General features: G+C 35.7%; 1 protein-coding gene across 2 annotated transcripts in view; it reads right to left on the bottom strand.

The window, feature by feature from the left end:
- The window catches only part of LOC125043457 (C-Maf-inducing protein-like), a 144,565-nt gene that overhangs the window by 929 nt on the left and 131,136 nt on the right, over positions 1 to 12,500 (bottom strand). Inside the window, exons 6-15 of one of the 2 annotated variants that reach the window (XM_047639528.1) lie at positions 9,959 to 9,979; positions 8,384 to 8,572; positions 7,405 to 7,694; positions 6,969 to 7,061; positions 6,378 to 6,534; positions 6,064 to 6,177; positions 5,611 to 5,751; positions 4,951 to 5,145; positions 4,447 to 4,552; positions 1 to 3,741 (exon numbers count right to left, since the gene is read on the bottom strand). The exon at positions 1 to 3,741 is cut by the window's left edge and continues 929 nt beyond it. In XM_047639528.1, coding sequence (XP_047495484.1) covers positions 3,617 to 3,741; positions 4,447 to 4,552; positions 4,951 to 5,145; positions 5,611 to 5,751; positions 6,064 to 6,177; positions 6,378 to 6,534; positions 6,969 to 7,061; positions 7,405 to 7,694; positions 8,384 to 8,572; positions 9,959 to 9,979 — 1,431 coding nt within the window. In that variant the 3' untranslated portion in view covers positions 1 to 3,616. The remainder of the gene's footprint in view (positions 3,742 to 4,446; positions 4,553 to 4,950; positions 5,146 to 5,610; positions 5,752 to 6,063; positions 6,178 to 6,377; positions 6,535 to 6,968; positions 7,062 to 7,404; positions 7,695 to 8,383; positions 8,573 to 9,958; positions 9,980 to 12,500) is intronic. The other variant, XM_047639529.1, reaches the window with a different exon arrangement.

The following is a 12,500-nucleotide window of genomic DNA, read 5'->3' on the forward strand; positions in this document are numbered from 1 at the left end:
ACAAAATACACGAAGTCTCCACATCCCTGACTGCTCTTGACTATGGCCATTGAGCAACACACCTTTACACAATAACTTGCAGAAATCACAGACAGATTACATGACAGCTCACAGATCAGCATCACTGGTGTTGAGAATGCTCAGTGATGACAAAGTCAGCGACCACCTGAGGTATTCAGCTAATAAGGGAACCATTCCCCCTTTGAATTAGCCTGAAAGATTTTTAAAGTGGGGTGATCCTGCCACATCTATTATGAGACAAACAACGGTAAAGCAGTACAGAATGATAGAGCAAGAAGTTGTCTTCACAAAAGGTATAAAACTCAGACAAAATTGGTACCTTGCCATAGACGTTTTGTCACTATATTCGTATAACTTTTTTATTTTCTAAAATATCTAATAATGTTTTATATATTTTATATACACATTTGATTGTTTTAAAATCCAGTAATTTATTCCATACCATAGCATCAGTGTGTCATAATAAAAATATATATTCTAAAGGGACTCCTATTGTGGTCACAAGATTGTTAATTTCATGATTATGAGCGTGATGGTCGGTTGTACACTACTGTAAGAAATTCCAGTGTTGCTTTTCCAGAACTAATACAAATGGTATGACCGGACTAAAGTGAATGGAATATTCAAATCACGTAATGAAATGAATTGAAATTGTTTGCTATTCACAAAAAAAGAGAAAAAAAAATGAATGATCAAGTGAATTCTATTGCAATGTGAAAAGAGTTTTGATAATTTCTCGTAACTGAAATGAATTACTGATTTTAACCTTTTGCTTAGATACTCCAAGTAAGATTATTTTTTTTTTTTTTATAAAAGGGCATCATAAGTTTGCTGACCTCATTTACACTGGCATTCAGACTGTGAGAACATTACAGATTATGACTAACAACATAACAGAGATATTAAAGTAATTGTTACTTTCAGTGCCACTACATCTACAGTATTTATCAACTTATTAAATTGGCACATCATTTAGCTATCAAATAATCAAATTATCATTTGGTTGGATACATACTTGTATAATGATAAAGAAAAAAACATGATGTGTACCGTAGTATATGGCAACAAATAGTCAGCAATGACACAAATTTGGGCATTTTAGATTAAGATCACAAGCAATGTGCAAGTGAAACATTGTTTGATATAGAGATATGGCACTTCTAACGATATTTCTCTACTCTGTGCACTGTGAATAATCATCAGTCATTTGATTTTTAATTACGCACCTTCATCTAACGATTCTACAACCTTCGGGATGCCTTTGGACTGTACAAGAAAACAAAATTGCTTTCCTTTTGCTCTATCTGCATTAACCACAGTGAAACTAAAATATCTTTCGACAGTCAAAGGACACCCTGGATTAGACAAGACTCAAGGCAGGAGTTTCCATCACGTACCACCCTGGTCGTCACAGTAATTCTGTTATCAAGTAATCGTAGTCATAACTCTAACCAGTCTATTTGAAAAAAAAAAATGTCACTGTACTCTTTGATAATCAAGTAAAGTGAGAAAATACGTACTGATTTTGATCAAACTTGAGTGCAAAATTACTGTTTATTACTGGCTCAGACTGGGCGACTTAGGGTCACTCTTAGATCCACATTATCAATCACATGTAACAAAATATTCTCACATAAAATAACTAAAATACTGTAGAGAACTGACATATTAAATAACTTTGGTAACAAAGTGAACCGTATCATATAATAAATAATCATGCTACAAGGTTTTAACCAAACCTCAACCATGGCAGACACTGGTTATATATATTTTGTGCCTTTGTCAAAAGTAGAGGGAAAGCATATGTACTGCAAACATCTCTTAGTAGTACATAGTCGTCAGAAATAAAGTGTCTAAGAGATGTAAATAATCAGAAAACTTTACCAGACTAGACCAGTAAGAGTCAGGATAGTTGGTTAGAGTTGGAATATTTTTCCATACATTTGCATCATACTTCATGTACAATAATTCAGTTCTTGAACTTACTGAAATAGTATATCAAAATGCCCTGATAGTTGAACTTTCACTTCCATATGATGGAAAACACAAAATAATATACCAATCACACGTGTTTAATTTTTGGCAAACAGCTCTCAACACACATAAATACAATTTTTACCCAATCTCTCTCATATCTCGTATATTTCTGTTTAAATAAGGAATGATGCTGCAGCTGCTTTTTTTGAGAGAAAATAAAGGTTTAGAGAGATAAAAACTTACCACATAACAAGATAAATGCCAACATATAAAATGGACACAAGGAACAAATTCACACCATAGAATTGACTGTCTCAGAAGCAGAAGTCAAGTGGCTATTGATAACACCGAAGCCTCTTCCAAAGGGCTTCATCCTGAGCCGGTAAAAGTATTTGGCAATGAGCAACAGTTAAGTGATACTCCCAATGACAAGAAAATTTCCGATTTCTGACCATCAATGCTCATTGTTTAAGCAGAGCAGATTCCACTTGCAAAACTAAATGCCCATATCATTAACTTGATACTTTCTTCATAAATGAAGGAAACAAGTAACTTAAAAAGCTCTTTTCTCTACTATAAATGTAGCCACTGAGCACAATTGGTCATGCTATTCTAACTATTTCACTCAATAGGAAATAATCATGAATAAGTCTTTGGAACGAAACATATATCTACATGTAACCACATAATCACTTGGTATATATATACAGTATATATCTATATATATAAAACTAGCTTTTTAGCATTACACTTAACTGGCAAATCAGTATATCAGAAAATAAGTTACACAGAAAGAAATTTTACACAGAAAGTGTAGTGTGAAATGGGTCACAATTTCATGAATACATATAATATTTGTGTAGAAAAAAAATCATTAGCTATATACTCCAGCATCATTGTCAACCTTGATATAACAAATATAATTGCTTTCTGTCTCACGTGATATCTTAGAAGTCTTCACTCTGCTTTAGTTGGTGTTGGCAGCAATGCAGATCTCTTGGTCTGAATTAGCTTTCTTTTCAGAAACAAGATTAGTGATCTTTTTCCTTTTCCCGTCACTGTTGGCTCGAACAAGGACATTCCTTGTGGTTGATTTACCTTTTTCACTGCTGGCTCGAACAAGAAGATTCCTTGTTCTAGTACTTGGTTCTCCTTGCTCTGCTACAGCAACTGCATTACTTCTTGTAGGATTCTGTTCCTCATTGTTAACGTTACTCTGTTTCAACTGGCTGCTCTGTGTCTCACCACCCGAGTTCATAAGAGCATTGGTTGATTTCGCGGCCGTTTCATCGCTCCCGGACCGTACAATGAAGTTTCTGACAAAATTAGTTTGATCTACACTGCAAGCTCTGACTAACAACCCTCGCTTCACAGTTCCCTGTTCTTCACTCTTCGCCTTGACCAGCGGGTTCCTCTTCGTCAGACTCTTCCCATCGAACTTGGGCAAGCACATGAAGTCTCTCCTGCTGTTGTTCCGCTCTGAAACAGGAGAGTCTTGCTTGGTTTGGTCCCTGTCTCTCTTCTTCCTCCCAAGCTGGTTCAAGACGCGGCGAATAAAGGCAGTGGGCCCGGCGGAGGTTCTGCTAACATCAGGAGTGTCAGCAGAGGGAGGCGAGGGTCACCAAGCGTCTGTGTACCGTACGTCCACTTCTTGGAGAGATGGCAGAGTCTCTTTCAGTGTTTCGAAGGTTTGCAAGGAGAGATTCGTGCTGTTGAGGTTCAGTTTTCGCAAACTCTTGATGGCTGTTGGGATAGGAAGCTAGTTTAGTCTTTATGCAACATGGGTTCGTATTCAAATAACGATAGCGATTTATACTTTTATGTGGATTAGCTTATTACACAGATGAGTAAATTGAAGGTACGTAATGAATGTTCATATAAAATGTAAATAATTGATTTTTGGGGTCTCTTCTTACGTTAAATTATATAGTCGTGGAAATACTAATAATGACAGTCATAATGATAAAAAGATGAAAATAATGGTGATGATAACGATCATTATTATTATTGTTAGAAGCAGTAGTAGAAGTGGAAGTATAACGATACTAATAATATTAATGATAATGATGATGTTAATAGTGATAATATTAATAATAATGATAATAATAATAATAATAATAATAATAATAATAATAATAATAATAATAATAATAATAATAATGATAATAATAATGATAATAATAATAATAATAACAATAATAATAATATCATGATTATTATCATTACCATATCAGTAATAATAATGATAATAAGAAGGGTAATGATAATAATAATAATAATATAATAATAATAATAAAATAATAATAATGATAATGATTAATACTACTACTAATAATAATACTACTAATAATAATAATAATAATAATAATAATAATAATAATAATAATAACACAACAACAACACTAAGAGTAATAGTAATTTAACAACAAAAATAATAATGATGCTTACCTGTGAGTGTGCCCAAGCCCTTGTCTGTGACAGGAGTTTCACACAGATTTAGCACTTGTAATTTGTGCAGATGTTCTGATATAAGTTGCAAACCCACATCACCAAACTAGAAAAAAAAAATAGATAAATAAAAATAAAACAAATCTGTTCATCTTATACCTTAATTAGTTAAGAAGAATTTCAGTGTTGAATCAAAATGTAAAGATAAGGCAATGTTTTATGTAAATTAACTGTCTTTTTTAAATATATATATATATATCTTCTTTTTTTAAATACTATCAGTGTATATTATCGATTAGAGATTACAAATTTAGTAAATGCAATTACAGAACGTCAATACATGAAATCGCCAAGCGTCTCATGCTTTGGAAATATCCCTCTATAAGCCTTTATAATCATTAGACTTAGCCAAACATCCTTTCATTCTATACCCCATCGTACTAATCAACTAATTACAAAAAAAAAGCATAAATAACTCAGAGAACCCGCATGGCTACTATTTACCTGTGTGGCCCAGAGGTTGAGGTAGCGAAGGGTGGGAAGCTTGATGAGCTGCTCTGCACAGGCGCTGGTGACTCGCGTGAAGGCTAAGGAAAGACACTCCAGGTTCCCGAACGATCCGGAGGACAGCATCCGGTTCACGTCAGCGTCGGTGCATCTACTTGGGAGGGTTAACTTTCTCGGTCCACCTTTCTGTTGCTGTTTGGTGAGGGGAAAGGAGGGATTTTGTATTGTTCTGTGTGCTTGTATAACATCCAGAGGGGGGAGGTTGTAGAAAGTGTTGGTTTGGTTATGGTATTTTTTTTTTTTTTTTCTTGTTTTTCTTTCTGTGATGAATTTAGTTTTGACTGTCTGTATTTCTCTTTTCCCGCTCTCGCTCTCGCTCTCGCTCTCGCTCTCGCTCTCTCTCTCTCTCTCTCTCTCTCTCTCTCTCTCTCTCTCTCTCTCTCTTTCTCTCTCTCTCTCTCTCTCTCTCTCTCTCTCTCTCTCTCTCTCTCTCTCTCTCTCTCTCTCTCTCTCTCTGACTATCTGACTGACTAATTGACTGACTAACAAATCAACTCACTAACTGACTGTCTGTACTACATTTCTCTCTCCTTGACGTTAAAAGAATATAACCATTTGCTGACAACTGTTTTAAATTCAAATGATATGACAACGTACTAATTCCCTGAGATGTAGCTGTCGCTCACAGAGAGCCTGGTAACGCCTCTTCCCTGATGTTGTTGACTGTAATGTTGTGACCACCTGGAGGCCCTGATCTGAACCGTCGATCAACTTCCATTCAAGCATCAAGCACAGTACCTGAAAAGTATCAAGCGGGTTCATTTAGCATTATCTCCTGTTTTATTTTTTATTTTTTATTTTTGTTTAAACATCCTATTCACAAAATCATATTTCTAAATAAGGAAGAGAAAGGAAGAAAAAAAATGATGGCGACAGTCATTAACATATTTAATAAATAGATGGTAAACATTCACGTCTAATCCTTATTACGTGTTTTTAATTTATCTTCCTATAAAATTTTATTTTTTCTGTCTTTATCTGTACATATGTCTGAAATGAATATAAGGCTGAATTCCAACTAGATAATAGAGTTCTTGAAATGACACTTACGTCTTGTGCTGTGGTGTTGCCCCTCAGTGCCAGCAACATACAGGCACCAAGTGATTTAGTCAGTAAATTTAGGAACTTCTTTCTCTTACAGCAACAGTTGATGATGGTCTCGAGCTGGAAAGAAAAGGGGAATATTTAAAACAAATTTTCCTCATTGTTACAATTAGGAAGATTGTAGATAATATTCAATAAAATGAAATAAAGCTTTGAACTTTTAAAATCACGCTGTTGAGAGAGAGAACTGTACAGAATCAGAAAACAGTGTTGTAAAATCCTTCCACATGAACACACAGTATCTTGTAGGTTATACATACTATACTGGCCCAAGCAGTCCCTTCGTCAACACAGGCTAAGGAAGATGGGCACAGTATGCTTAACCATCCCTCCTTATCTTCCCTTGTGCCAAGTACCATCCTGTGCACCTCACATCGCGAGTCTGTGCCTATTTGTTCCAGAACTGGCAAAATTTGTCTGAAATGAAAAAAATATATATATATTAATTTAGTCGTGATTTTTTTCATTATCTTTTATTAATACATCTGTCAGCTGACACATGTTTTCATCTAAATAATTACTGGACAATTTTACAATCATTATTATTACCAGTATTCATTAACCCCTTTGGCCCAGATTTTCATACTAAGAATTAGTATACTATACCTGGGTAACGTTGATATAAATACCAGCGAGCTAATTAGCAACATGATCATATACATAACTAGTATCCATTATAATTTAAAATACATCCACAGAAATGTCACCTCTATTATGAAGGAGATCATTAAAGTTACGACGGCAGATAAAATTCCTAAGTTACCTGTGCCGGAATTCAGGCCTTAAACGAGAGGCTTGTACTGTATGCACGAAACTGACGCAGTGGTACGCCAGGTGGAAGGGAAACTGACCTGATGAATTTCTCATCTGCAAGAGCCACATCAGGGAAAGGTATGGGTTGCAGGAGCTGAGCTAGTCCAGGTCTCCAGTCATCATATTCACAGCTGCAGGAAGGTAATGTTTTGTTAGTCATTACATAGTTTACCATACTGGAATATTAATGAAATTATTATTCTGAATGCTGCTGTTGTATACTGGGTATACTTTGTTAGTATTATTACCATTATCATTTTTACATTTCAGTATTGTCGACATGATTATCATCATCGTTGTTATCATGATTATTATCATTTTGATTATTGTGATATAGATGGTAATATTCATTAACGTCATCATCATTAACAATATCGTTTTTACCAAGATTGTTATCATCATTATGACAATCAATAATAGCATTATTGATCACCATCACTTTAAACCACACTCCCTCAGATCACGCAAACTTACATCTTAGCAAGGACACTGAGGTAGCAATTAAGATGATGTGTCGTATCTTCCGTGGACTGCGTGAGGGTATTCAGACGCTCCTGGTTTCTCTGGTCCTCCACTAAGGTGCACACAGCTGCTGTACACACTGCGACTAGGTTGGGGAGAACCCGCAAGTGAGGGCATGTACTCGTCGGTCCATGCATGCTGTGCACGAACTGGTGCACCACCCGCAGCCCGTCGTTTTGACTATTGAGGGCCTGTATGTAGTTTTGTACAAAGTGACGCACGTAAGGGTACTTGCCGAAGTCCTGTTTGTGGAGGAGGTTGAGGGAGAAAAAAGAAGAGGGTGATTGTAAGTGCGTGGTGATGTTTTTTTTTTTTTTTTTTTTTTTTTTGGTATTATATTGAATTAGATATTTATTTTTTTTTGGAAGGAAATACCTCGTAGGGGAAATGAAAAAAAAAAAGTACTTTCTAAAATCACACTTTAGGTCAAAGAGAAAAGGCATTTCGTAATTCTCCGTAAGACCTCTTCGGTTTATTTTATTCTAGTAAATCCTTTTGTCTTTCGGTGCTTCCTCGATAAATTACGTTTAACTATACTACAAAAACAATTTCTAAACACGATCGCTCCCTAACCTTCCTTTCATAATCACTGTCTTTCCCTGTCATGATTTTAAGTTTTCCAAATTTCAAGCCTCTTTGTTATATATATCTTTAAACCTCTCTAACAATTACTCATATTCATCCCTGGCTTACTAGTTACTCATATACTCTACCCTGCCTTAGCAATAACTCATATGTTTATCTCTGTCTCAGTAATAACTCATATATTCATACCTATCCTAGTAATTAGTAATTCACAACGATATCTGTAAATGCTATGCCAAGGACCCTATCTTTACCCAAATATCCATCACCTGTTTTAACCATTCCTCGTTTATCCATCCATACCTTAGCAATTACTCATGGTTTTATCCTCGCCTCTCGGACTCACCACATTATGTTTCAGTATCCTCTTGATAATAGGTGTGAACATGTCGATAACAAGACACGAACGCGGGTTGTCGGTACAGTGTTGGCTGAAGAAATGGCAGATCTCAGGAGACGGCTGGTTGTTCTCCAAGAGAGGAGCCAAGGTAACTATTATCTCCTCTGTCATCTGGCGACTCAACCAGTGCTCACCCTGACGGAGAGAAAAAGATATATCTATAAGTGGGAATGGCATTATCAAGGTAAGTTTCATAGCTTTTCATTCGAGGTTATTTTCCTAGATCACGAACGCGCGGATGATTCTCGGGATGATTATATTTTGCTTGGTATCTTTTTGGTGTACTTCTTGATCATTTCTTTGTGATCTTGTTGAATTGCATTATAGTATTATATGATCTTTATCAGTATAGATACTGGAGGTAATATATAGTTTTTCTTAATCATAACACTTCTAATGTGTGTGTGTGTGTGTGTGTGTGTCTTATCACCATGCATTTCCTGTATACCAGCCAGACATTTCTCACACCTAGACCGTCTCTTCCTCAACAGCTACGTCGAAAGTTGCGAGGAAGAACAAATGTTTAATTGTGTTTTACTGTCGCCGACAACTTCGCTTTAGATTGAGGGAAAAAAGGGAAATGTGACGTAGGAAAGGAGTGGCAGGTGTAATGTTCACAGGAATTTGAGTGATGCCTTTTAATGTTGGTGAAAATGCAATATGACTAATAGCACGAAAAGCAATATGGGAGAGGAGGGATTATCATTATTAAAGACTTTTTTGGTGTGTGTGTGTGTGTGTGTGTGTGTGTGTGTGTGTGTGTGTGTGTGTGTGTGTGTGTGTGTGTGTGTGTGTGTTTACGTACACATGTGTACGTAAACACACACACACACGTGTAGAATTCATATCTAGTTATATATCAAACCCAGTTGGGTTATATTTTGATTTTTTGTCTTAACTCTACGTTTCAATAAGCACAAATAATACTCAAAGTGTGTAAGTTTTTTACAAATGTGACGTAACCGTGCATGTATATATGGCATGGAAAAGTGTGCATGAACTGCATAGAACGAGGAGAGTGTCATGGGGGTGAGAGTCACTCTGTGCAGTGAAGTACAAGCCATTTTCCAAAATAATCAAATGGTGATGAGCAATGAATTATCTTAATCATATTTAATGGTAGACTGTGAATATGTATATGATCTTAGATATTTAAGTAACACTGTCCAGTCACACTCATGCATCTGAATTATTTTCTTATTTTATTTATTGTTTTGCATGTACGTGTATCCTGTTATGGAAAGCAAGTGATAAGCAAAAGAAGCGCAAAATTAAAATCGAGGCCCAGTCAATAAAAGTAAATGCAGAGGAAGGGAACAAATAGATGGGAGAAAATGCAACAACAGACAAACACTGACCCACAAAAAGAGAAAGAAAAGGGCAAAAGAAAATCCATTCATTTTTCGGATGCTCAGAGAAGACGCTAGTTGTGGAAGTGCGCTCAGGTTTCGAACAAAGCGAAATAAAAACAATGTGTGGCTTAAAATGGTGTTAATAAACAGTTAAGTAGTATCAACATACCATATATGACCAGTTGATGAACTGAAATGAGATAAAAAAGGTATAAGGAGTCAAAGAAAGAGAGAGGAATTGAAGGGGCGGTCACACTAGTCTGTTATGCCCGGGGATCCCTTTCCAGAGCGGGATACTTCCCCAGCTGTGAAGGGAAGTCAGATGAAAATCCCTGTTTAGAGCGGTACCGTAGTGTTGGCCTTTCGCCCCAGGTAAAGATGGAAAAATGATGCCGAAACAAGAAATATAGCATAATTACCAGGAAGCTTATTATTTGATTGTCTAAAAGGTGAATGTTATATTATGCGGGGTCTAATATATAATATATACTACAACTCTCACTAAAATTTTAATGATCATTCACACAAATGTTCATCTGACCAAGGAATGCAAACACACCCACTCCAACACGCTGAAGACACGGAGCTCACCTCAGATATTATTTACGGCCTGGGAGACATAGAACCAGAGAACAATACCATCCACAAATAATATGTTAGTGGAAAGCTAAAAATAACAGTAATGGATTAAATCTACGGTGTATAGTCGTACGGCTGGCAAGGCTGTGTCACAATCGACATTTACTAATATTTTACACAATTTTAGTTATAGTATTTACTTCCTCCCAACTTTAGTTTTTATCAGTCTATAATTATGTCTTTCGTAAATTACTGATTACACTAACAGCAATATATACCATTGGAAGGAATATAAGATTTTATATTTCTGCTGAAATATTGACTATATAGTATCATGTACGGCTGTATGATGTATGGCAATTTATTAAATGGGTTTAGTGACATCTTGCTTGGATTTCTTTCAATTGATATGTGATGCTATTCATTGAATCCACGACTGTATTCGATGCGTAAACCGTCTATGACGTTCTTGTAGATACTTTGGTCTTTTCTGGAACGATGTTTCTCCACGAAGGGACTCTGTGCTTGGTGTGACCAGTCCTGCTCTGTAGCTGACAGACACTCGACATGGCTGTGCAGGGATCCCCAGACAGACAAGACTAGTGTGACCGTCGCTTAAGGATATAAAAGAAGAAATATATCACCGGAGAAATAAACAAAGCAGAGAGGATAATAAGGATAATAATAAGGATAACATTAATGATAAGCCAGAGATAAGGAGGCACATGGCAGAAAGAAACGAATAAAAGGTTAATTGCATGGTAGCACATACAAGGGGACAACGATAATGACATCTACAGCTATAATCACCACCTATTTCCTGGAGTCATCAGATAAATTAGGGGTTGCTTCACCCTGCTGTGTGAGGGTCAGATGTTGAATACGTTTCTTTCTTTTGTTTATTTGTCTGTTTATCTATATATTAGTTTATCTATTAAAATCTATAAAGTGTGGACGTACAAAGTAATGGAAAAGAGTATTCTAACCGGCTAAGACAAATTCCTAGCGTACTGAGGAAAAAAACGGAGGGGATATATGGTTATTCTTCTGCGGTTGAATCTTTAAAAGTCTACGGGTTAACCCGTCACGTTTCAATACCTCTCATGTCCTATGTAATATATATCTTCTCTCTCTCTCTCTCTCTATATATATATATATATATGTATATATATATATATATATATATACATATATATGTGTATATATATACATATATATGTATATATTCATATACATATAAATACATATGCACTTATATATACATTTATAGTTATAAATATACATACAGACATATATACATAATATTTATGCATATATATATATGTTTCAGTGTGTATGTGTGTGTGTGTGTGTGTGTGTGTGTGTGTGTGTGTGTGTGTGTGTGTGTGTGTGTGTGTGTGTGTGTGTGTGTGTGTATGTGTGTGTGTGTGTGTGTGTTTCTCTATATAACTATATACATATACATATATATATACATGTATATATATGTATGTATATATATATATATGTATGTATATATATACATATATATATACATGTATATATATATGTATGTATATATATATATATATATATATGTATGTATATATATACATATATATATGTATATATATATAGAGAGAGAGAGAGAGAGAGAGAGAGAGAGAAAGAGAGAGAGAGAGAGAGAGAGAGAGAGAGAGAGAGAGAGAGAGAGAGAGAGAGAGAGAGAGAGAGAGAGAGAGAATCATATTTCACTTGAAAGGAGACCAAAGAGAAGGTAAAGAGCCCGCCAATGGGACAAACTTCCCGTTTCTTAATATTTGTATGGGATGGTAAAATCAATACTGAACAAGTAAACCATTTCTGTTTTCATCTCTTCTTCTTCTTCTTCTTTACGTAATTCTCCTGCCAGGAAACTTGTCATGAACTTGTGAATATGATAACCAAGTTAGACACGAAACGTACGTGGAGTTTGAAAGTGGAAAAGGTTATGTGGAAGGTGGAATTTATTGGCAGAGCGTCGCAAAGGACAGAATGTGGCAGAATTGACGGAAGCATTTTTCATGTAATGAACAGAAAACTCAGGCTGAAGTTGGTGTGTATGCGCGTGCGTGTGTGTGTGTGTGCGTGTGTATGATATGTGATATGTGTGT

Source organism: Penaeus chinensis, chromosome 34 (genome assembly GCF_019202785.1).
Source record: "Penaeus chinensis breed Huanghai No. 1 chromosome 34, ASM1920278v2, whole genome shotgun sequence".
NCBI lineage: Eukaryota > Metazoa > Arthropoda > Malacostraca > Decapoda > Penaeidae > Penaeus > Penaeus chinensis.